The sequence below is a fragment of the Phalacrocorax aristotelis genome, chromosome 1 (assembly GCF_949628215.1).
Source record: "Phalacrocorax aristotelis chromosome 1, bGulAri2.1, whole genome shotgun sequence".
In the NCBI taxonomy this organism is placed as follows: domain Eukaryota; kingdom Metazoa; phylum Chordata; class Aves; order Suliformes; family Phalacrocoracidae; genus Phalacrocorax; species Phalacrocorax aristotelis.
In genome coordinates this window covers 3,949,361-3,975,764 of record NC_134276.1, presented here as the reverse complement: position 1 = coordinate 3,975,764, position 26,404 = coordinate 3,949,361, and the positions used below count along the sequence as shown (strand labels likewise).

Here is a 26,404-nt window from a genome sequence, read left to right as displayed (position 1 = left end):
TTCTCGCTCTCTGCAGCTGCCTGAGAGGGCCTGGAGTGAGGGGGGGGCTGGTCTCTGCTCCCAGGTCACCAGTGACAGGGCGAGAGGGAACAGCCTCAAGCTGCGTCAGGGGAGGTTTAGGTTGGATGTGAGGGAAAATGCCTTCCCTGCCAGAGCGGTCAGGCCCTGGCACAGGCTGCCCAGAGAGGTGGGGGAGTCACCGTCCCTGGGGCGTTCAAAAACTGAGTAGACGTGGCACTTGGGGACATGGTTTAGGAGGCCTGGGAGTGTTGGGTTGGGGGTTGGACTTGATGATCCTAAAGGTCTTTTTCAACCTTAATGGTTCTATGATTCAAAGGGCCCCAGCACAGGGCAGTAAAGACTAGGGAACCACAGAGCCTTTCACTGGCATTCAAAATTAATGCAATCACATCTCTCTCCCTTTTAAAATGTTTCTCTGTTTGCTGGATAGCTGCAGGCAGAAGCCAAGATGACCAAGCTTTGTGCTACTACCACGGCGGCTCCAACTGTCGTAGGTGCAGACAGGTTCCCCATCACTGCAAATCCTGCTGTGCTCCTTGTGCACCCACTAGCTGAGACACACAACCACGTATCTACTGAACAGCATCAGGATGAACTGGCCGGCCCCGTGCAACACAAAAGCCAAGAAACACCTGGGGAAGGTTGTATTTAAAACAAAATTCTTTAATAATTTGAACTATAAAGACACAAATTAGTGCTTGACTGCAGCATGAATAACATTAAATATTTCAAAGCTACTGTGCTTTGCAAAACAAGATATGCTGATACATATAAGCCTTATGTTAGTTACCAGCTGGTTTGGTACGAAGAATCAGTTTAGTATATAAAAATTGTCACTAAACACCGCTCAATGCAGCTGTGTTTTACAGGTCAACTGCTATTCATCTGTCACAGTGTAGTCATCTACCCGCACCAATATGCTGAACTTCAGGGAGAAAAAACCAAACCCATTACGTTAGAACTAATAGCATCATTGTCAGAAAGTTTGGTCACGTAACGCGCAGGGTATTTCATGTCCGTTACAGGTGGACAAATCTTATTTGCTAAGACATTAAACATCATCAGTGCATTAAGCTGAGTTCAATAGTCAACATCAAATAGTCAACATTAGTTTGGAAGATCAAGAGAAAAATCAGTTCCTGTTCGGTCGAAGGAGTAACTGCGGTTTATGCTGCTTGAAACACTCTCTTCCAAAATCCAGGGAGCAACAGTATATGCAACCAAAGTTCTTCCACAGCAGCTGACCAAGGCTTTAATTTAGAAGTACATGATTTAAATGAGCACATGGAAAGCCCATCTCTATTCAACATCGGCTTTGGAGGAACATATATATGTTCCATGGTTTTGAGGAAAGGGGAATCAGAGATTGTACTCAGGGCTATTCATACGTTTTGGGGATGAAGGACAAATAATCAAAAGACCCTTTATTTTTGCATTTGTAAAATTTCAGCAATCTGCTCTAAACATCAGGCAGATTCAACGTGTGTGAAATATGTGCAAAAAAAAATCTGCAGGCACTGGTTTAGGGTCTTGCATTAGCTGGATTCTGAACTCGGTTCTTCTTAAATCTGCAATTACATGTTTAATCAAATCCAAACACTTTTAACAAGTAAAAAGGGAAAGTTCTCAAGTAAAGTAAGATGTTCAAGCATCAAACCTGTCCCCAAAAGTAGTGGGGCCCCATATCCCCAGTCCTGTTTGGAGCATCTGGCTGGAAGCTCCAGTAACAGGGCTCTGCATAAAGTGCTTGCTTGACTGCTGCGCCTTCACCCTGCCTGTCATTGAAGTACCCACGCTGAAATAAACACCAGCTGTGGGGCTAAATACCTTTCAAAATCTGAAAAGATGCAACAGCATCACAGACGTGGGGTGTTCATCTGAGCCAAGCAGAGGCAGCCACATACTGGATAACTACATTTCTGGCAAGCGACTCAAAACAGCGCTGTGACTCCTGCAGCAGGAGAATTTAACAAAAGCCAGACCAACCTCCCACCGACGGAGGACCTTGTCTTATGGGCCCCAGGGGAAAACACAGCCTCAGCTCTCAAAAAGGACTTGCGACAAAGAGATCAGGCACTTGGCAGCGTAGGCAGTCGTGAGCGAGAAACTGAACAAAGAAACCCAAAATCAGTCTTAACAGTTATACAGTATAATCTCTGTAGTTACGTTACGGACTCTCAAACAAAGCTGGAAGAGGACGTTCTAGATGGATAAGAAATGTACTCGTTCACGTACAAAACAATCTGTGTCACGTTCCGTCCGATATGTACGAACATTGTGTCTTACATAAAAAAAACCCCAGCTGAATAATCTACAATGAACCGAATGTAATGGAGTCTACGTCGCTTCTGTGGCAAAGAGTGCAGAGTCAGCACGGCAAGTTAAACGTAAAAACAGCAAAACATTCAAGCTCGTTACATAAGTATCTAAAGTGCAGTTATCAGGAGGGTGGTTGACGTAATACTATGGGATTCTGTGCTTAATCTTTTGTTATTCTTTCCATGTAAGGATTCTTCATCTCCTCCTGGCTTCCACTTCTCATTGGTAATAAAGATTTCATCACTTAACCCTCGTCCCACTAAAGCCTCACACTTCAACAGTACTTTGCAGTTAAAGCCTCCCACTGCCTACTTATAAAGGGCAGATGGGGTTTCTTTAAAGTAAACCGCTTTACCTGAATGTGTTACTCTAAATTACCGGGCACACATTCCACCAAAATTAAGGTCTGTTCCTGGATTCTGAGGCCTACTGAAGAAAACAGCAGTGCTGCTTCATTAGAGCTCATCTTCCAGTGAGAAGTGTTACATTGAATTGTTTCACCTCCTGCTATCAAATGCCAAAAATATATCACAGAGAAAAACAGGTTTAAAAAAACAAAAAGGTATTACTGAAATTCTTACACGCAGACAAAACCAGGCGGTAGTGACTGTGAGAAACACTTGTGATACGGGGAGGATTGTGTGTTGCTAAGTGTGTCACACGGAGGAGTTAGGTGAAAAACTCGTTCAGTTGTTCGAAAACAGGTATTGGAAGCAAATGCACTGCAGCCAGAAGTCAACTGCATTTCAAATCATACAATTTCCCTTCAGGCAAACAAGACAGTGCAATATTAGATGAAAAGAGAACTAAAGCTAATTATAAAACAGTATTTTCCGTCACATCTCTTCCAAAAATCACGTAAAACAAGTTATACTGTTTTCAACTTAGCTGTAAATATAACTTAACTACCAAAACGGGCTCACTTCACCTGCCTGAATTCAAGTCATCCTACTTGTATCTGTTTCTAAGGCAGCCAGACTTCTGCACGCAGAGGAACAGCGGACTGAGCGCCACCTAGAAGCGACAGACACGGGACAAGTCAGGACGCTTATGGAGAGTGAACAGGATCAGCCACGGATCAATACAATGCTGCTGCCAACCTCAGGGGCTGCACGGTCTAAGTCAGACATAATTAAGGGCACAGGTATTGTACAATACATGACAGAGGTAGATTAAGTGATAGACTGCATATTCCAATTCTGACTGTGGAGTGGTCTTCTAAACACTCGCAGGTGAGCACATCTTCCTTGTGCTAAACCAAAAAGCCTTAAAATGAAGTCTGGAGATGACTAATACTGCTAGCTAACAACACTGCCTTCAAAACATGCATGAGATTCGTCCTGATGGCAGATTTTTGTTTATCACGTCTCATCTTCAGTTCTGGATAATGCACGTCGTGAGCTGTACCCAGAAAAACCTCGATTCCCAGCTAAGCTATGGTGTTGACCTGTGCTGGGCGAGTAATTCTTAGGTTTTTCTTTTATTTCCAGGGAAGAATTTTTCAGCTCACAGTTGCAGAACTACTTGCTGCTGGTCTGTGCCAAACCAACAGTCATAAGGTGGCAGATTTCCTGGTCCTTCATGGATGTTAACGAATAAGAGTTCATTGCTATCAAATCTGTCCAACACATCCTGTAGGATTCATATTAAATGACACCTGATACTTCCCTGATTCCCTTTAAAGTAGCTGCTGTCTGAATCCTACTCAAGAAATAGGATCAAAGGTGACCCACCTTATAAGATGTAGTGCAAGAAAAGTTTGGGATATGCTGCTTCAAGGTTTGTAGGAAAAAAACAAATCAGCATATCATACAGGTGATATAAATAAAAAGCGATTGGGCAGACATTTAACACATTACAGGAGTAAGGATGTATGTCTTTCCAGGCACAAGAAACAGCAGCCTGAATTTCAGTGACATGCAGTTAAAACTGGCTTGCCGTTTTCAGTATCACTCACAAGATCAATAAGGCAGTGAAACCAGAGCACCCATAATTTTAGATTATTTATGCTTAGAAGAATACACACATAAATTACATTCTTCAGAATCTAACGTAACCTGAAAGAAGGGCTGCTGGAAGGGTGGTAGAGGCGTGCATGGTTTTGGTCATTTGGAATGAAAGAGGAAGCCAATTTGTGTAATTTAAAGATAAAAAACACCAGTGACAAATGATATGTGAATGAAAAGCTAACAGCAGCATAAAACTAAAACAAAAGCTTTTCCAACTTTTATTTTTAAACCCTGACAATTTAATTCACCAAGATCTGAAAAGAAGTATACGCTTCCTAGTTGCAAGTGTGTAGAAGCAACAAATTTCTTTAAAATTTACCATTGTAGAGGAGCCCCATCAGTAAGAAAGTGGCTTTTCAGCACACTCTGGTTCCTGCAATTTCAGGGAAACCAGAGCCCCCAGATCCTCCAGTAACAAAACTAAGGCCACTAAAATAAAGGTTTTGTTTGTTTTCTTAAAAATAACACCATACCTAGCAGATGTCACAAGTAACCCTTTACAGGTCTCGCTGCTGCCCTGCTCCTGTTATGGGACTCTTTCCCTAACTTAGGAAAACATGTAAACGTACTAATACAAAAATAGGGTACAGAGCATGCTTGAGAGAGCCTGGAGGCAAACAGGCAGGCACTTATTTCTAAGCTACGTTTTTAAAACAGTTCTCACATCTCTTCACAAAAAAAAATACACCTTCTGGATAATTAAAGACACTTGATCCACGACAGCATCTTCCTACCTCTGTGCTAGTCATTCCAATGTCTTTCAGTCTGAAGATCACTCGAATTTCCCAACACAGATGCTGACCTTGTCTATGGAACTGGAGCCTACTGACAAAAAAAAGTCTATTTCAAAACTTTCATTCAAGAATCTTTATAGAAGTTTGCTGATTACGGGGCGAAACGCACTGCTATCAGCACGTGCTTAAACCTCACTAAAGTCACTCAAGGTTAAGTATCTTTTTCTAGCCCTGAGTTCGTGTCTATTTGATCCCAAGAGTCCAGGGTCAGTCACATAATCAAAGCCATGAATTTATCTGGAGATCCAGATCAGTAGGAGTGCCACTGATGGACAAGGAGGATGCAGCTAAGCTGCAAATAGAAAAAAAGAAAAAGAGAAATTAAAGGGAGCAGACCATTTTAGTCAGCATTGATTGTACAATACAGATTGCAGTCTGCCTTCTTCAGTAGTTGAAGCAAGGAAGCTTACACTAGCCAGGACTTTGTGATCTGGGAGACAGCTTTATAGCTCCATTCCTGTGCCTTGCTGCTGTGGGCACGTTTTAAATCAATACAGATGGGATTTCCAATCTGTCTGAGCATTTCCCTTTTTTCCTTCATGGCAAGAAGGATAAATCCCTCAGAAAATCAAAAGCAGACAAGAATTGCATAGCACAGCAGCTAGGAGGCCCAGAGACAGACTCCGTTAGTTGCCTCAGGATCTGAAGAATCAAAACCACAGCCTCCAGTATGAGGTATATTTTGAAAAACTGTGTTAGTTCAATGTTCTCTTTATGCTCACTTATTAACTTTCATCAACTGGGTAAATAAAAATTGCAGAAACCAGAAGGTTCGTCCCCCACTTCAATTCCCAAAGTTTGGTGTTACAAAGGTGGTCAACTTTCCAGAGAGTAACCGCGTGGTGGACAGATTAAGAGCAAGCAACCAAAGTGCTGCCAGTTTTATTTTGGGGTATCCTCAACAGCAATCTTGTTCTTTACTCTTTCTTCAACATTTCTGAGTAAGAAGATGCTTCTGAAAGTCAGACCAATATTTAAGACTTGTAAAATAAGGGAGAGAGATTAATTCAAAGCTGAACTAGCACACATTTAAAGTGTTTGTGAATCTGTAATAGGGACATGGGGGGTAAAAATAAGGGATAGAAAAGGGAGGTATGTAAATAATAATTATAAAAAGATAAAAAAAAAATGTTTCTTGCGTTTATACAGTCACCCTGAAGTCTCCTGATGGAGCACTGGTCAAACAAATTAGGAATTCAGTTTCCACACCCAGATAAGAACCCCTATAATGCTTCACCATCTTAAGTGTCTTCTGCCGGTCACACCCTGGAACATCCTCCACGATGTACCTCAGTTGGACTACAGAGAAAATGGAAGTTTGGCACAAAATGAACTAAATGGCACAGGTATCCCAAATGTTTTGCTTAAAATATAAATTGCAAAGGCGGCTGTGGAAAAGCAAGATACAATAAAGCCCTAAATCAGTCATTACATACTTCATTAATTGTATAAAAGTGCAAGATTAAAGTAGTTCAGGTTAAGCATTCAGTTCTCTACAGGCCACACAAATGCTTAGCTTGGCCATCAATGGCCTGTTGTTGTCATTCAGTTACTAACATTAGTTTAAAACACAGGAAGAACAACAACTGAATGAAAAACATACGCAATCCACTTCAAAAATGGTTAGTTTTCTGTGACCAGCACGAAATATTAGCTCAGTATCATCAGCTATACAATATATACAGAAAAATATTGTGTCTTAATCTTTGTTTTAACAACTTAGAATAAACCTGTACTAAACATTATTTCCCTAGTGTGCCAGCTCTTTGCTCTGTTCTGGCCAGCTGGCCTAGTAATGCAGAGAAGTCCTTTTATAGCAACGGTACTTGAACTGATCCATAATTTTGACACTTCAGCCATAGAAACTGTTGAATCCCTTTATTCAGCCAGGCTGGGTGATCGCGTGGGACCGCCTAGGTCTCAGTCAAAGCTTCTTGGGTGGCTCCACAAGAAGAACAGGCCATATTCCAAAGACAAACTGTTAAAAGAAAAATAGGAAGAAGGGAAAGATTTCTTGGAATATTATGTCTCTCGGAACAGAAGGCAACCACTGTTAACCATCATTTCAACCGCATCTCTTGGGATGTAAGTAAAAATCAAAGATAGGACCCTAAGAGGCATCATCAGTGAGCCCCAATGCAAGTTCAAGGCATAAGATATCCAAATGCTGCAGTACATTAACGGATGCAAAATATTGCTTGCTTACCTTCACCTTTGGCCTGTGTTTCAGGAAAAGTGTCCTTGTGTATAAACTGAGGAAAAGGAGAAAAGTGTGCTTGAAACTTCATGTATAAGACAGCATATAAAATAATAATGATGTACTAACCCCAGCTTTATTTTCCAACTAAAAAAGGATTGCTCTGTGATTGCAGAGCTACCCATCCTGCCTAGATTTATGCAAAATAGGAGACATTAGCTGAGAGTAAATCCGTCTGTGCTAGACCATGATTAGCAAACTAATCTATCCTATCCTCTATGTGGGGAGAAAGAGAGAAACCCAGAGAAGTAAATTCTCTCTCCACTATGGAAAAGACTAAACAGCGACTAGAGCCTGTCATGTTGGAAGGACGGCATTAAATCAGTGTACTACAAAACAGATGGCAGATGTTCAGGTGGGGGAGGGGAGCAGCACAGCTTGATTCTGTATCTCATTTCTGTTCTTATACGCCCTCTCTCCTCAGCAGATCTTCTCCTGTGTGTGACCTCACTTTTTGAAGTGGACATAGGCAATGCCACTGTGCGGCTGAGAAAATACTAGGGAAACTACTGCAGGGAAAGCATGTGGTTCATTCACTGACAAATCAGGCATCTGCACGTTCCCCAAGGGCTAGAGGATGCAAACCCAAATTATTTTCTCTGTGCTGCATGCTGGAAAAAAACCTTGCCTCTGCTATCCAAACTCTCTGCATCAGCTTGCTTTCTGCAAGGAGTTTTCTTCAAAAGATTACCTCGAGCTGTTTAGGACAGCACACCACCTGCCAGCCAAAATGGAGCAGCTGATTTCCACATACCATGAGGTATTTTATATATACACATATACACACGCAGGTAGATATAGATACCCATCCATATGCACATGTATATATGTACATTTGTATGTATATGAATATATAAAAAGCTATCAGTATAGCTACTGGAAATGTACTTATCTTCCTTGCATTTTCCTTTTACTAGCTATTTTACCATCTGACAAAAAGGATAATACTGTGTTAGATGTAGAAAAACTGATGTAATCAAGTTTTCTCGACTCATGGAATGTATCTGTGAAACAGACGTTAAGTGGTAAAACATCATCTTGTCAAATAATGAACGAACTACAGAAATCCTGCAGATTCCAGCTTAAACTCCGTCTTCGCTCCTGGTTCCACTAGGTGGTGGTATAGAGCAAGAACAGGGACAAAAACCTGCCAGCTGCAGACTTGCTGACTTCGGCTCTCATTTAAGTCTCCTCCTACAACTAATACCCTGCACTTCTGGGAAGAGCTTCTGCTCCAACCACTTCGGCCGCCACCCTTCTGCCCTACATCATGATGCCTGCTAGTTTGCAAGAGCGACAGCGCCTGTCAGAAAAGATTGGTTATGCTTCTAAAATGTTTAATGTTTTAATTTTCAACACGTTTAATGTTGCAGTACTTCAGGATTGCTGCTCAAGAACAGAAAGGTATCAACTGCTTATATTTTGAAATGAAACTGCAAAACTATTTGACAGCATACTGACTGCTACAGGGTTCCCATTTCTGAATTGCATTTTCATGAAGACCATGACTAAAGACTAATGATTAGATTTTGAAGAATACACGTTATTTTTACAGAGCTTTTAGACCAGTTGCAACAAGGAAAGAAAAACTACCGCCAGTTTACTAAGAAGTTATTTTCCTGCTCTTCTGGCCGATACAACATTCTGAAGTAAATCTGAAGCTCGGAAAACTCTTTAGACTGCTAAACCCAGTTTAGAAAATATTTCCTACCTTAGCAGGATATGAAGGTAAGAGCCCAGGCCTGTGAGAATATGCCACCATGCATGAAACTGTGTCACAGCTCCCACAACAGGAGGCATCCTCTCTCGTAGTGCTCTGTAAGAAAGAACACCATGTAATGCCTTTTTTTCCAAGCTACACAACCTCAAATCGCAGTGCTTGATTGTCAGATCACACAGTACTGTTTCTGTAGCTCAGGCATGTGTTTCACGAGTGAGGCTTCATGTAGTCAGACCTTCAGCAGGTGAGGAACAGCAGTTACACCTTATACCGCCAGTATAGAAAGATGTTAGCAAACTGGTTTTCTTACACATTTAAAGAAAGCACACACTTCTTCATACAGGGAGCGATCAGTTACTTCTGGACTCAAAATTCAGGTAATATATTTATGGCATCCCACAGTCTCAAATGAGTTCTAGAATCACAGAATGCCCTGAGTTGGGAAGGACCCACAAGGACCATCAAGCCCAGCTCCTGTCCCTGCACAGGACACCCCAAATTCACACCGTGGCTCTGAGGGCCTTGCCCAAGTGCTTCTGGAATATCGCCAGGCTGGTGCCGTGATGCCTCCCTGGGGAGCCTGTTCCAGGGCTCCACCACCCTCTGGGGGAAGAGCCTTCTCCTAATGCCCAGCCTAACCCTCCCCTGGCACATCTCCCTGCCATTCCCTTGGGTCCTACCACCCTTCTCCCCAAAACCTAGTGAACTACCATCCATAGGATGAAATGCCGAGTTTCAGGTCTGAGAGGGGAAATGGGATCAATCAGACATCACCGCTTTACATCTAGCAATCGCACCACCTATTCTCCAGCTCCACGGAAGCTTAGCTTGCCTTTTGTTGTACTCTAAACCAGGGACGAAGTGGGTGTTTAGTGAGGAAGCAATGAAAGCAGAGGGTCTGAAATACTCTGCTGACATGTTTTGTACTTTGCACAGTTATGGGGTGTGAGCTACGTGGGAAGAGGCCAAGGGATGGAGATAGAGAAAGAAAGGGGAGGAACTACATTGCCCTGATTTCTCCTGCTCACTTGGCTTCTGCAGATAACACTTATTTTGGTTGATGGTGGAGCAAACATTTGCATCTGCCTGTTGTCTTTTTTGACTTTCATTTCACATTCAGTCAAAACAAAACAGGGAAAACAATGATCGCAGGTGTTAAGGAAGAAAAATCTGCACCTTCTGTAATACTTATTTACTGCTTGATGTTACGGTGTTCAGTCGCCTTGACTAAACGCTAATCCCTGAGCTACTGCTTAGTTTCCAGAGCTGCTCAGTCACAAACATGAACGCAGAGCTTCGACTCAGTCAGTCTGGGAATGACATAGCAGAACACACAGACTGTCACCCCGGCACAGACCCTGAGCCTTCGGAGGGCAGGAAATCTCACAGCTCAAGTTAAAAAGTGCACAGATCCAACCAGGGAAGCTGAGTGCTATAGACTTTTTTGGTTTGGTTTTGGGTTTTGTTTTTCAAATAAGTTCCAAATGTAACGGAAAAACTGAACCAAAATACAATTTTGAACATTTAAACCAAAAAAAAGCAGGTAGGTGGATGATTCACAAGTTAGATCTTTAAGGAATAAAAAATTACAAGGAACTAGAATATATTTTCCCTAAGGTTCAAGCTATAATACCACCTGGAGAAATTCAAGGCTCTGCACACATCTGATTAAAGCCAGTAAACAAGCGTATTTATTGCTTTCCAGTGCTGTAACCAAACAACTGTTACAGGAAATATGCTAACTTTTTTTTTCCCCATTGCAAAATGAGGATGGAAAAAAGTGCTTCAGCAGCTGGCGTAATCTTGTGTCTAGGATCAAGTTCAAAAGCCCCATGGACCTGCAGCAGCTCAGCAGGCTTCATGAACTGGGGGTTATGATCTCACCAGCGAAGTGATGCAGCTGCAAAAATCAACCCCGATGCCAATATTTGCGAAGTCACTGCATATCCACCCACTTGTGCTGGCACGTAACTTTTCTATGCCACCTGTATCAAGTGTTTCCATAGATGAGGCACCGTGTATTATATTAAGTACACCTATATTTTTTACGAAAAAGTTTCAAGAAAACTCTGTTGGAGTTAAGCTTCAGTTGGCCTAACCTAGTGCAAGGACTACAGAGCTGTAAGGGACAGATGGAAAACGCTAGACTTCGTTACGGCACACTGATCCGACCCTGACAAAGCAACCTACTAGGACAATTCTGTACACTGCAGGTTCAGCAGCATAACAGTGTATCAGATAGTCAAGAACAGATTTTCTGGATGCTGGCAACAACCTTTCCCTCTACTCCAGCTTGTGGTGAAACACAAGCATCATAACTAGGTGAAAGAATGGTGCAGTTGTGTCCAGTTCCAGAGGAAAACATGTTAAAAGAACAACCTGTTGGACCGGTGTTCTTTCTTGCACGGAGAGCGTATCTAGCCAGACAATGAGGCGGTGGGTTCCTACAAGCTTTGTCTGGAAGCCTCTTTTACTCTGTTTGGCAACACACTAAACAGCGAGGAAGTCTTCCCTGGCCTCCTCTACAAGTGCTAAGCCAGGAGACTTCAAGCCAATAATGACAGCCAAGCAGGGTGTAGCGGCTCACAGAGTTACTGTTCTTTCTGAGATGCTCACACAGCTGTTGTTTATTGGTGGCAGATATACCGCAAAAGATATTTCTTTAACCTGCAGAACTACTGGTTTTGATATTTTCCTGGGAAATGGCAAAAGCAGAAACAAAAAAAAAGGCACAATAAAAACCTCATTCAGATGAAATCAAGTGTGAAGGGCAGGCTTTAGTAAGGCACAGATCCTCAATATTACTTCAGTGACATTACTTTCTTTCAATTTACATTGAAGTTAAAGGGAAATATCACTTATTAAAAAAACTAAATCTATTCATGGATAAAAAAACTGTTAAAAAAACCCGTTGAATGCTGAATCTAGTCATGACCAAACTGGATAAAACCCTTGTGAATGTTTTGTATGGAGCGTGCAATACATACCGTGAGATGGGCTTGAATATACACCACAGAAGAAGCAAAGCTTTATGCAAGAAGACTATTAAGAACTATCCGGACAAAGTGAAAGAACTTACCTCAATTTATCACAGAAAATGTTGTCCACATTCCAGAGAAAAAATCCCATTAAAAATACAGTTAAAGATGTATAGCCTAGACCTCTAAGCCATGGGTATACCCTAGAGAGACACAGAGAGAGAAATAATGCAAAGTTTAGTTCAAGATTCTTTAAAGGCAGCTTTTATGTAACACACAAATACTATTACATACACATAAACTGATTTACTACAACATTGACTTCAAATCTCATCTATTTAGGTATTGTATTTCACCTCCTCCCCTCTCTCCTGAATTCACATTCTCTGAGACTGGTCTTTTAAACGTTTTACTTCTGTATTTCTAACTGTTCCCCTAAAGACTGCTCTCTCCTAACACAACGATTAAGTGGGAAAACTGAAGTTGGCTAAAAGATGCTAATTCTTCAGTCCCATGTATAATCTTTCAGTTAAAAAAAACATAGCCATGTTAAAAATTACGACTCTCCCAAAAGAAGAGACTCTTCTTTTCCAATACATGATATCCCTCGATTAGGGGACTTGTTTAAATAAGGTCTTTCAAAACGACTGTAGTCTTTGGTGAGTGTAAACCACCATGTAACAACTAACCGAACGAATGGCTTTAGAAAAAGTAATTTCACATTGTATTTTCTCGCTGAGTGCTATTGGTGATGGAAAAATGTCATTTTAATTTTGGGAGAAAAGTTCTCTTTAGGATATGGGAAACGCACAGAAGAATCAGGTGCAACAAAGTGCACCATGAATATGTTCACCCTCACTACCTGCGTTCAGGCTGGACCATGGAACTGTGAACTTCCTACATGGAAGTTGGTGGCATTTGCTCCTTTCCCACTCATAAGACAAGTCCAAAAGCAAACCCAAGTCCAACCCTAAAAGGCTGCCATGAAATACTGTTCAAGTTATTTATAAGCATTATAAGTGCACAGTTTAGATTCTGGGTTAAAACACATTCCTGAACTGGTTTTTCTCCCCTGTTACACACAGTACGTTTCAGAGCCAGCAAAAACGTGCAAATCAGGAGAGGTAGAGCTTCTTCCACAGGGCAAGCTAACCACATACAAGCTGTACGTGTTCGCAACAACTGTACTGCCAATATAAACTAGCAACATTTTCATTTGTTTTCATTTGTTTAGCCTAATAAATGCAAGGAGCACCATGCAGTACACGGCAGAGACCACGCTGTAAGATTCCCAACTCAGTGCTCTAGAGATATAAGCAAGCCCAGGACATGAAAGAGCACTAAATAGTATGTTATATGTGCCGGTAATTAGGTAATTATAGCTAGAATTGTTCAGGGAATAAATGGTGGTGTTTTGTGAAGGAATGCGAGAGAGGCTGGCATCACTTACTAATGGGGAACATGCTTTGTGAACAGAGAACGACATTTGCCAAGTTGTAATCTTGGGAAGGGAGCAGACCCAAGAAAGAGATGAAAAGCGTGGAGAAAACGGGCAGGAACAGCCCCAAATGAAGAAGATAGATGGACGTAGCAGCCTGGAAGGGATGACGTGCTGTTCTTTGAGATTTTTATTCTAAGCTCAGAGTGATTTCAAGCCCCACACTAAGACATATGAGTGATGGGAAGCTAATACATATTAAGGAAGTAAGAACAAACAGAAATCAGGGTTGATGCGTAGGTTGAAACAGGCTTGGACGAGTGCTAGCATTACCAATGGAAAGACAGGAGTACGTTTTAGCAAGGTGGAAGAAGTAAATCCAAAAGTGTACTTGGGGATGACTTGTAGAGAAAGGAAAGCATACATTCAGGTTGGCACAGCTTCTCCGGCAAAATTTAAAATTAGTATCATAGAATCATGAAGGTTGGAAAAGACCTCTAGGATCATCAAGTCCAACTGTCAACCCAACACTACCAATAGTTTAGTTAAAACTGACAAGTAGTTTAAGCCTACTTCTCTCCCCATCCCACCTTTCTAACCAGTTCGCGTAATACAACCAAAGGGGGAACCAAGTCTTTGTAGGGCCATGTTGCAATGAAGTGACTTAGATAATTAAGGAAATACACTCAGAACCCCTAAAATTGAAGAGAAAAAGTAGGTAGAACTTCAGAGACAGATTTTTCTGGAGGGAAACAATGAATGATACCCCGGGAGGAAGGATGGTGGTGTTATTGGCAGTGACAGAAAGCAATTAAATGCTTCAGAAATAATGAGAACGCGCAAGTGTGTGGAATTTGCAGAACTGGAAAGATAGCAGGCCCAAGGGTTTGTCTACACAAAGAAATCTAATTTAAGTGACTGGAACTGTGCTAAATCCTCGTAGAAGAACAAAATTAAAATGACCTGAACTTGATTGAACTTAGTTTCTCTCGGAAGTGAATTAAGGTATTATCACTTAAGATCTCTAGGTTAGGATTAAAATTTCCACGTTCATGGGTTTGACAACTGCCTTTAAACCAATGATTGTTTCTAAAGCTGCAAGCAACACAGCATCAGTTTTAAGTTCTTCTTGCTTAATAAAAGTCTGAACATTTACACTGGGTCTGTGGGGATGTCTTGGGGAAAGTCAATGCAAGTTAAGTGAAATTCCAACTGGAAGGCGATACGACTCTAAATTCACACCTTTTGTTGAATTCCTCCCTGTATGCCTGAACAGATATGCCTGTAACTCGAAACAAAGTTCAACAAAGGCACATTTAGAATGAAGACAGAGAGAAATCAGTAATTTTCTGGTGCAATCCCCCGACACATACGAACCCCAGCTATTCACAGGGGAGAGACAGAAAGGGGAAACCAACTGAGCCCTTGAGAGCTAAAGGTATATGCTTATTCCAATACTGATTCATCTCCTTTTTTTCCCCACTTTCACCCAGCAAGCCCGTGCTCTGATGATTCTAATGCTTCTCAGTGTCTCCTAACATTTCCAATACCCTTTTGTTTGTCATAAATAGTTTTTATTTCGATTTCTAGAATGTATTCTTAACCTTACCCAGTCAAAACTTTAAGGAAAAATATTTACCCTTCTGTGTCATTATCTTTTACATTTGAATTTTAGACACTTGAGTAAGGAAAATATTAACCGATGGTTCAGCTCTGCAATCTTGCTCTCACTTCTCTCCAAGTATCATCATTAGATTTTGGACACTGGCAATAGATTTCTCATGCTACCCAGCAACATAAAGACAGAAACTCCGCTCCCCTGAAGTCCCAGGCTAACAGCTGAAGCCACCGATCATTAGCGTAGAGATCTCAGTTTTGGTTAATGCTATCCCAGTGGCTTCAAAAAAATGCAAGATCAGCCATTCCCTTTCAACCAAGCAGAGCGCATGGGGTAGCATTAAATACCTAGTTAAAGAAATTTTGCCACTGCCAATTTCTCATGTTAAGCCCACCAAAAAAGATGCAAATGCTAAATTATGTCTTATAGTGCTGAACTAAACAGTTACTTACCATAATACTATATAAACAGATCGTAGAACTATAATGGAAACTAGTGTTCCGTACATGATCTGGAAATAAAAACAGAGAGAAAATTCAGCAGTTGGATTCAAGAGACTTTACAACACACTCCAGGAGTAAAACATTTTTGAAGCCTCTGTTGATTTTTATTTTTCAGTCTCAGGAAAATAGCATCCCCTCTAACCTCCTCTCCAGAAAGCCTTGCATAAAAGTTTAAAATAAAAGTATGATTATAAACCATGCCCTTTATGCAGTTACGGGAACAGCCAGCTGTAAAAAACCCCTGCTTCACTTTTTTGAATTGGAAGGCAAACACTAGATGGCACTCAGCAAGCACCCTGAAATGAAAATGGTAAATAACCCTTCCATCTCTTCTGTGTCTGTGCATGTCAGCCCAGGATTGTGTAAGCATCAGCTAAAGCCATTTTTGAAAGCTCTAATTCCTTCGCTGATATTTGATTAATATTTTTGCCTGAAAGCAAACACCTGAATAGAGTAAGCGCTATGCCCACACTGAGCACCAGAATGCAAGAAACTTTCCAGGAAGCATTTAAAACCAACTATCACAGATTGTTGGGATTCAATCTAACTATACAGTGGGAAGGCTGCACGCTCTGAAAAGATCCATGAGCAAAATCTGGCTCGCTGTAGGCTTGATGAATTTGAATGTAACCGCCTGACTTATACAAAAAAGTCAAAGCAATAATTTCTTTTCTGCCTCGTGATCTTTAAATCACTCTCCCTGTTTTTTATTCACAAGTTTAGGATCCACACACCACCACCAAGACGTACAGACTAAAGAAGAGATGTGGTCAGTCATGCCTGAAAAGTGATGCAGAAGCCACTGCAGCAGGGAGGATTGTCAGACACCGGTGACATTAAATTACTCTCCACCTTTCTATTCTGAACTGGTTTCGTCCTGCCAAAAGGCAGTTTTTTTCCAAGCAGTTTTGCCTTGCTCTTCATCTCTCTCCAGTGGCCCACAAGCCCCTCGCTATTTTTTGCTTCTGTATTCACTGACTTCCCTTTCTTGCCTTGCTTTTAAGTTAACTCATAATGCTGCCTTGTTTTACATGAAACAGAAAAACTATAAACCTTCACTAACTATTTTTAAAAGCTTAAACCTCACAGAAGTGTGTTTACAAACCAGTACCCTTACCGTTTCGTACCGACCTCCTCATAACTTGCCTTCTTTTAAACTACATTGTCTTCAAGGCAAGACTACCTCGTACTCTGCTGTAACCAGGGTGTTCAGCTATTACTATCCTGCAAGCATATGCACGTGTCTAGTCATCCGACATAAAACAGATCACTGTAATAATGCAAACTGAAACCTACCTTTCAGAAGTCCATAATGGAAAATTTTCAAACACCTTTTAGCTGTAAGGACAAGCTGTAAGCTGCTGCACACACTGTATTATCACTGCATATGTACAGAACAAGAGAGACAACAGAGCCCTTATAGAATCGTAGAAAGGGACCTTTAAAGGCCATCTAGTCCAACCCCCCTGCCATGGGAAGGGACATCTTCCACCCGAACAGGTCGCTCAGAGCCCCATCCAGCCTCACCTGGAATGTTTCCAGCGATGGGGCATCGACCACCTCTCGGGGCAACCTGGGCCACTGCCTCACCACCCTCATCGGGAAAATTTCTTTCTTATATCCAGTCTGAAATCTCCCCTCTTTTAGTTTAAAACCATCACCCCTTGGTCCTACTGCAACAGGCCCTGCCAAAATGTCTGTCCCCATCTTCCTTACAAGCCCCCGTTAAGCACTGGGAGGCCGCAATAATGTCTCCCCACAGCCTTCTCTTCCCCAGGCTGAACAACCCCAGCTCTCCCAGCCCGGCCTCGCAGCAGAGGGGCTCCAGCCCTCGGAGCATTTCTGTGCCCCCTCTGGCCCCACTCCAACAGCCCCGTGTCTGTCCCGTGCTGAGGAGCCCCGAGCTGGAGGCGGCGCTGCAGGGGGGTCTCACAGAGCGGGGCAGAGGGGCAGCACCCCCTCCCTCACCTGGCTGCCCACACATGATCTTCCCAGGCACAGAGGTGAGGCTGACGGGTTGGTAGTTCCCAACTACCAACTACCTCATGAAAAGTGGCTTGGCAACTACACCAGCCAATTCCCTCAGGACTCTGGGATGCATCTCATCAGGTCCCATGGACTTGTGTATCTTCAGGTTCCTCAGGTGGTCACAGACCTGATCTGCTCTTACGGTGGGAGGGACTTTGCTCCCCCAGTCCCTGCCCTGCCATCCCTCCACTCGGGAGGTGTGGGAAGAGAGGCTGCCAGTGAAGGCTGAGGCAAAGCAGCTGTTGAGTACCTCAGCCTCCTCCTTGTCCATTGTTACCAGTTTGCCAGTCTTGCTCATCAGGCTTTCTTTGACCTTCCTTTTCTGGCTGACATTCCTGTAGAAGCGCTTCTTATTACCCCTTGCACCCCTTGCCAAGTTCAGCTCCATCCACGCCTCGGCCCTCCTGACCCCATCCCTACACAACCGGGCAGCGTCCCTATACTCTTCCCAGGATACCCGTCCCAGCTTCCGCTGCCTGTGCATTTCCTCTGCCCTTCAGTTTGACCAGCAGGTCTCAACTCAGCCATGCTGGTCTCTGGCCTTCGTTTCCTGATTTCTTATACCTGGGGATCGAGAGCTCTTGTGCTCTATGGAAAGCGTCCTTAAAGACCTGCCAGCCCCATTCTGCTCCCTTGTCCCTGAGGGCAGTTGCCCAGGGGGCCCGATGGACTGACTCCTTGAAGAGCTGGAAGTTTGCTTTCCTAAAATCCAGGGTCCTGACTTCGCTCTCTGCCTGACCCACATCCCTCGGGACTGCGAACACCACCAGTGCGTGACCACTGCAGCCAGGCTTGATGTCACTGATTAGCTCACTTGTGTTGGTGACCAACAGGTCCAGTATCGCATCCCCTCTGGTAGGGCCGTCTGCGGCCTGGCTTAAGAAGTTATAGTGTATCCCAGGAGTCCCCCGGATTGCCCGTAGCATGCCGTGCTACTTTTCCATCAGATGTCGGGGTGGTTGAAGTCCCCCAGCAGGACGAGAGCCCGCGAGCACGATGCCTCCTGTAGCTGGAGTAAGAAGGCTTTGTCAGTCGGCTCCCCTTGATCGGGGGCCTGTAGTAGACACCTGCCATAAGGTTCCCTTCATTCCCTCAGTCTCTGATTCTCACCCATAAGCTTTCAACCTGCTCGTGGCTATTCCTCAGAGACAGCCCTTCATGCCCTATCCATTTCTTGATGTAGAGGGCGACGTCTCCGCCCCTCCTTCCTCGCCTGTCCCCTCTGAACAGCCTGTAGCCATCGATTGCCGCAATCCAGTCGCGGGATTTGTCCCACCAAGTCTCAGTAATGGCAACTAGGCCATAGCTTTCTAGCAGCACGGTGGCTTCCAACTCCTCCTATTCGTTGCCCATGCTGTGTGCACGGGTGCAGAGGCACTTCAGCTGGGCTGTCACCTTCTTAGAGGAACACCCCTTAATGCCTTTGAGGTGTTTCCCTGTTGGCTTCTGTTACCTCAGGAGCCCCAGGCTTATCCCCATAAGACTTTGTGTGCTGCAGCGTAGCCAGCGCATCTCAAAGTGGCAGGCTGAGGGCCCTTGCTAGCACCCCATCCCTCTAAATTTGACACGTCACCCCACAGCTTGTCACAGGCAAGCCTGATATTATCCCCCTCCCCCTTCAAGTAGAGTTTAAAGTTTATGTTTGACAACAGGTAAAAGTAAGCTCCAATATTGACTACGCAAAGTCACTCAGCATAGCAGCTTTTTATTTGCATTTAGAGTGAGATCAAATAACTTCAGTAACTAAACTACTACTATTGTGTGTTCTGCTCTGCAGAGGTAAACAAAGCAAAACTATTTGAAAGGCTAATTGGTTCTGGCTTGTACTTCATATGAAACTGTTCGCTAATTCCAGTCCCCTTGCCGGGGTACACCACTTAAATTGGGGAAAAACACACCCCAACAAAGCCCGCTAAACACAGCCTGAGTATCAAGTGCTTTTCAGTCCCAAGCTACGGGTAGAAAGGGGACGGCTCAGGGTACAATTCTTCATCACTGACATCTTGCCTAAAGAGACCCCACCATGTTACAAATACAGACTAAATTTAAAAGCTAAATGCCCTTTTACTTCATCAGTCTCATTTAAAAGAGCCTTTTTCATTTTCCTAATCAAATCCAGTAATTTATTCTGAGACAGGTGTGGCACAGAGCAAGAAACTCCTAGAAAGGCTCCTCTGGAACCCAAATCACAGTTTGATGCCCTCTCCTTGCTGATCTCCTCTTTCCTACAGTTTCCGTTGCTAAAATGCTCTCCTGCAGCAGACACAGGAAAACCCTACCCATGAGGACACTTTTCTATCATTCTCATTAGGGGTGTGACCACCTTCAAGCTTTTATCCAATTTGCTCTTGGGTTCTTTCTACAAGGCGTTAAACAGCATCAGGCTATGCCTAGAGAAACATGGCTTATAGGCAGCCCAAAGCCCAGGTAAAACACAGGCTAAAAATGCTAACTTTTTTTGCAGCAGCAGCTGTTAAAAGCAGGAAAGAGCAAAAAGCTATGAAAAGCTTTCTTTTCAGAGCCTCTGGCTTGGTGTCTCCTAGTGAGTTGCTTAATGGCTCACAGAAGAGGACAGTCTTAATGGAGGAAGGAAAAAAAAATAAAGAACAACCTTGCAGTGACTGAAGAAAAATATGCCCACAGCTGACACTTCAATTTCTTGCCTTTTCCGCTCCCCCACACAAACAGGTTGTTAGCAGTAAAACACATTCGTGTTTAAAAGCCTGTGAGAGACTGGAACAACAAACTGTTCTGCTCTGCATGCTCCAGTCCTCCTCTTCACGCTGAATGCAAGCGTCGAGGAGGTGTTGCTGTGATATGCAGAGACTGTAGCTGCACGTCTCGCTACAGCTGTTTCTTACAAGAGGCCTATAAACCGAGCTACACAGCTTAGCTTATACTTCAGGGAGCAGTGCTTATTTTACTCCTTTACCTCCCATGGATTTATTATTTTCATCATGCCAAAAATTCGTTACGTACCACCCGTCCACCCAAAGAAGGATAAGAGTAAAAAAAAAAAATCTGCCTTACTCAATTTGACTCCATTTTTTCAAACCCTTTAGCTCCCTTTGCTGTTCTTCTTTACCTAACACATCCTTTAAGTGACAGATGAAAACCCAAGCAAGCTTTGTGCTATTTGGTCTCACCGTGCCTTTAAATTGTGAGCCAAAGAACACCCTTGCGCTGCAGTTGAAACAAAAGGAAACAGCAGGATCTTATCTTTTGTTATCATTAGACAGTTACCTCTTTGCTGTTTAAGATGCAAGTAAAGCTGCGTGTATTTCAGCTTTGAAGCTATCTACCTACTTTAAGTGTATCTTTGAAATGGGGAAAAAACCCGAAGTCTTATGAATACACAGTGCATTACCTGATAAGAAGGCTAATATGAAGAACATCCTTCTAATTCACAAATGGGAGGTAAGCAGTTCAGGGCTCAGTGTCTGGCAGCATTTTTGATGTGGAGGCAGTTAAGCGAATCATATAGATTCATTTCTTACGCAAGTCGGAGGCAAGGCTGGTACTCTACACTGGGGGGAGCATATAAACTGGTTCTTCATCTACCCTGCTCCTGCAGAAAGCAGCCGTAGCCTGTCATTTCCACTTCTCTGTTTCCTCTGCTCCTGGCCTTTTTGCCCATCCTTGGTTAATAAAGTCAATTTATCAGCCTCAAATATTAGCGTACACATTGGGAACTGCACCGAGAGATTTTGGGTTCTTGGCAACCGCTGCCTATCTATTAACGAATCAACCAGTTATCAAAAAATAGTTAGCCTAAGTACTTGAAGTTGGAAACTGTATTTGCAATTTACAACAAAGAAAAGGGACTTCTACATGTTGTTGGATTTCTGGAAAATAAATCCGAGCAGAGAGAATAAGGAAGGGCAACCCCCGTGATGACACTGACGCACCGAGTTACTCAGCATTGTTATGGCTGTTCATTATTACATGCTGCCTTGACAGCTCCTGAATGAACCAATTCAGATCCACTTGGTTTGGTCTTGTTTAGATGCACGTACATGATGGCAAAACAACACAAGTCACTGCTGCTGCACGGCTCGGAGCAGCTCTCCAGAGCTCCCGGGACACTGTCTGCAGCAGGAAACTGAGCTTCCCCTTTGATGACTTGTAAAGCTGATCCTTTGGAGGGTCTGAACATCCTTCCATGTTCCCTAAGCTATCGTGCAGATAGAAGCACTAGCCAGAATGAAAGCTGTACACGCTTTCTGGAAGACATCCCCAAACAAGCTGTGTAACAGAGTGAAAGGTCACTGAAATAAGTTTTATACATGGTTTTCAGCAGGACAATGCCCAAGCAGAAAAAGCCCCGTGGTGGAGACATGCCCTGAAAAGGTCATTTTTAACAGACTGCTTGGCAACCTGAACATGTAGGAAATAAGACAACATGTTCCACTAAAAGGCACAATATATTAAACCACAAGCCTACAGCTGTTGCCGTAGAAGCAGGAGGGACTCTGGAGAGCTGCAGGACATCGAGTGGGTCCACACAGACTCCCCAAAATGGGGAGTCCTGTAAGTTTGAACAGGTTGTACCCTGACAGAAGATATTCTTCCTGCAGTTTCAGGCTCTCATATGTACTTCTACACACACATTTCATAGTGATTTCACTCCCTTCTTTATATTTGTATATTTAAATCACCGGTGGAGAACAATTTTATTAATTTTTTCATTGAGGCAAATGAAATAACCTTTTCTCCCACACTCACTCTCTCCCTCTTACCCAAAGCCACCTTAACCGGTATATCAAATACTTGTATTTTACTTCTATCACTGTTGCAGAAAACTCACTGGTCATGTCATTATGCTGTGACCAGCAAACACATCCAGGCACTCCCTCCCTCCCGCCTTTGGTGTCTGTGTGCAGGTTAGAACAACCATCGTTGGTATTTGCCCACCAGTGCTCTTCCATTTTGACTCATTTGTCACCCTAGCCCTCAAGGTCTCCCAGTTACCCCTTCGTTTCCTCCTCCTGGACTTTTATCATCATAAATATCATCAGTTCCTGCTACAGGTTGTTAAACAAAAACAGTCCCACTACTGATCCCGAGAAAGCCCAGAATGAGACTGCATTTCATTATCTCCTTTATTTTCCACTAGTCACTCTCTTACCCTACTTGCAATCCTCATACTGATCTACTTGTCCAGCTTGCTTAGTTCCTCACGGGACACCGTAACGCCGCCTCTGGAATGTCTATACAAAAGATTTTTTTTAAATCACATTTCCTAATGTAGAAGAAACAGCTATTTAATCCAATTTTCTATTTACCTTTTAATTATTTGTTTGCTCAAAATTTGCTTCAAACTCTTGCAGCAGATGACTACGCAAATAAAACAGGTTTTTAGATCTGTTTCATTATTCACATAACGCGGCCCTCTAGCTGACTGAGGTTTTTGATCGCTGCAGGTGTATAGCCAGCGTATGGTACGTAGCAAGTAAACAAATCAGGATGGAAAACAATGCTTTGTAGGTGACAGCTTTCTAGGTCATATCGTATTAGAAAGAAGGCTACTTGTAAGAGTCTAAATTTTTAAACTGCCATAGTAATTGATTCTATTTCCAGTGCTGTCTTACATTTGTCTGTCTATGGATCACTCCATACCAGCAGCCAATCCTCCCCTACCCCGTTCCTTGTATAAGCACACATATACACGCGGTAAAAAGTGATGAGCAACTAATCTGACTTAAAACTAATTCTGAGGAGAGGTTTAACATGTTCAGTTCCCCAATCAAATTCACATCAGAGGGTAAATTTGTGTGCCAGATGGGAAAGAGGGGAGAGGCATAGCTGTTTTCTTTGACAGCGATGCTGGCTTAGAAACAACTTGGAAACTGGGATGCAGGGTTGTTTAGTGCCATGGAAATTAGGTAATAATAGTGCTCTAGCCTGAGAGAATTTGACATAAACAAGACAATACATGCTTGTAAAGGCCACTGCTATCTTTCATTTAATTGATGAAGCTGCAAGAAAATACCCCATCAGTTGTTAGGCAGGGAAGTGGTTTTTTCCTTCTAATAATGTGCAGCCTCCAACTGACCAAAACATGCATCTCATCCCTCCTATGGTTAGGGCACTAAGACCCTTAAAGATCTGCAATATGTGCATGGAGAAAAAGAAGTTGGTCTCTGTTGCCACTGTGCCATGAATAACAGCCTGAAATCCCCTTCATGCCCTGCTGGCAGTAAGCAATTTATGAGCCTAAGTTGGGAAGGAAAGTAGAAAGTAATTCACTGAAAAATGAGGCTTGGATCCTGGTGACTAAATATAATAGGATCCTTTTCCATTCTTACTGCTCTCCTTTCGGGGGGGAGGAACCAAACCAAAAACCGCTGAAACAATGAACAATATAAAGCTGTCTATGTAGTTATTCCCCTTTTTGCAAGGCTGACAAATGATGATGATTATAGACAAATACCTAGAGGAATGAAATGCTGCTTTATGTCCTGACGCTGCTTTCCAATACAGTTAGGGACCGAAACTGTGATTTAAACTATGATTGCACAAACATATTTAACTTTACTTCAAGCCTATGTGACCCGTTCAGTTGGAAAATACTGTTGGTTTTTTTGGTGCACTTTAAAATAAAGGACAAGTGTTAAGAAAATAACGGTGCTTAGCCGTGCAGTCAGAGAAACGTTTCCTCTCGATTTACAACATATTTGGCAAAGATTTTGAAAAAAATGAGCGTAGTACTTGAATATTTGGAATTTGGCCATAACTATATGTTCTCCACAAAAATAAATTTGGAAAGAGTTGTTGTAAGAAGTCCAGCACTTTTATGGGCTTAAATCTTTTCTACATTGATTCCCCATGTATAAATTGTAACAGGGAATTCGTATTTTGAACCTAACAGAAACCAGATGCAAAAAATAAACTGTTGCCCCAGACCTTTAAAAGTTTCCTTATTTCCCTCTTTCCGGACAAGTCATAATATCTATCGTCTTAGTATTTATGACATGGAACAATACCTATGCCAATGCATCAAACTCAAATATAGTGGGGCTGTGATGGTTTTTATTATAATAAATATAGGCCGAATAGATAACTGATTAAAGAAATAAAAGTCCAATATACGTACTAAATTCTGCCACTGTTGTTAACAAAATTACTTTGAGTCACTTCATTCAAAACCAGTTATAACCAGCTCAGTAAAAGCATCAGAAATTGCCGCTTTCACCCCCCTGCAGGAAATGTAAGTAAAGGGAAAAAAAAGAAAGGATTTCATTAACATTATCATAAAAAAGCCCTGCAAGTTACTCTTTATCGATAAGTAGAGTAACAATTCATGTTTCTAGGAGAGATTATTTGGAGCAGCTGGGAATTGTATTCATCAGTGCTTCACTAATCCACCAACAGGAATCACGTATCATTTGTAAAACCGCTGATGCAGCAGGCACGTTTTGACAAGCGATAGCACTACCAATTTCAGAAATTAAGGCTTAAAAGCTCTGTCCTGCAAAGAGCTCAGTACTTTTGCTTGGCAATTTTTCAGCTGTTATCCCTAATCAAAAAATCATAAGGGAAAACTACTCTTGGCATACATAAATGAGCATGTCTTGTGAAGAGGCAAGTGATACAAGTCCAGTCCCCACAAGCAGTGGATGAATATTAACACTCTTGGGCTGCCACAAAAGGAATCTGTACCAAACGTGCCAGTAAGCCTGTAAGACCATAACAACTCTGCTACATAACCCTAGAAGACATTCTGTGTTTAAATTCAGCTTGAATTTGCACAAAGTAAAACTGAGTAGTTAAACTTATATGTTAAAATGGAGAGAAGAACGTGGTGCTAAGTGACCCAAGCCATGTTAGAAAGTCAGGTCACAGTTTCACAGCAGCTGCTAATGGAAAGAAGCAGACAAGGACTCATTAAGCCCTCCCTCTCACACACACCTTAGCCCATGGGAAGGGTCACCTTGTTACGCTTGCCACTGATTAAAACGAAAAACAACAACAAAAAAACAAAACCCACATAAAATATTATTATGGTGCTAAAACACAACACGCATTAAACTACTGTAGTTTTTCAGGTCACCAAGTTTTAGGATGGTAACATGACAGGCAGCAGTACTGCCTAAAGAAAAAGTAAAAGGCAAATTGTGCTTGCCTTCCATTTTCCCACCAGCTACAAAATCCTGCAGAATGTTCTACTAAAACAGCACAGTTTAAAAACGAGATTAGCTTCTCCAACAGAGCAAGATTTACCTGATGGAATACGGGCTCCTTCAAATTTAAGTAAATCTGGAAAGATTAAAAAAAGAGAAATAATATGCAACAGAGAACAATCGTAACATTCTTCATCTAAATATTGCCAAGACTTGTTCCGTTACAATCAAGACACAAGTGCCTGTCCATGCACCATTAAAGTTGATTAAACATCTGAAGTTTCCTCTGGCAAAACCTGAGGTTTTAACTGTGGAATTATTTTAAATTAAGAAGCACAAATAGAGGCATTAACATCTAAAATCTCCTCATTTAAGAGAGTTGCAACACAGAAAAATAATAGGATGCAGAAATTACCAGACACATTCTCGATACGCACTGCAAGAAGAAAACGTCCTCTGCTTTGATTTGCTATTATTAATGTTTTTTGACAATGCTTTAACATTTCAACTCATTTTACGAAAAGCTAGTGGTTCTTCCTATTGTTCATGCAGTTCATTTAATTTCTTCTTTTGAAGAGAGAAGGGCACCAGGCCTT

At 42.4% G+C, this 26,404-nt stretch overlaps 1 protein-coding gene across 1 annotated transcript in view; it reads right to left on the bottom strand.

The window, feature by feature from the left end:
• Window positions 1-5,273: 5,273 nt before the first annotated feature.
• The window catches only part of ACER3 (alkaline ceramidase 3), a 59,176-nt gene continuing 38,045 nt past the window's right edge, over window positions 5,274-26,404 (bottom strand). Inside the window, exons 6-11 of the mRNA XM_075115063.1 lie at window positions 25,909-25,944; window positions 15,607-15,665; window positions 12,200-12,301; window positions 9,112-9,216; window positions 7,350-7,395; window positions 5,274-7,121 (exon numbers count right to left, since the gene is read on the bottom strand). Of these exons, the coding sequence (XP_074971164.1) occupies window positions 7,068-7,121; window positions 7,350-7,395; window positions 9,112-9,216; window positions 12,200-12,301; window positions 15,607-15,665; window positions 25,909-25,944 (402 nt within the window). The 3' untranslated portion in view covers window positions 5,274-7,067. The remainder of the gene's footprint in view (window positions 7,122-7,349; window positions 7,396-9,111; window positions 9,217-12,199; window positions 12,302-15,606; window positions 15,666-25,908; window positions 25,945-26,404) is intronic.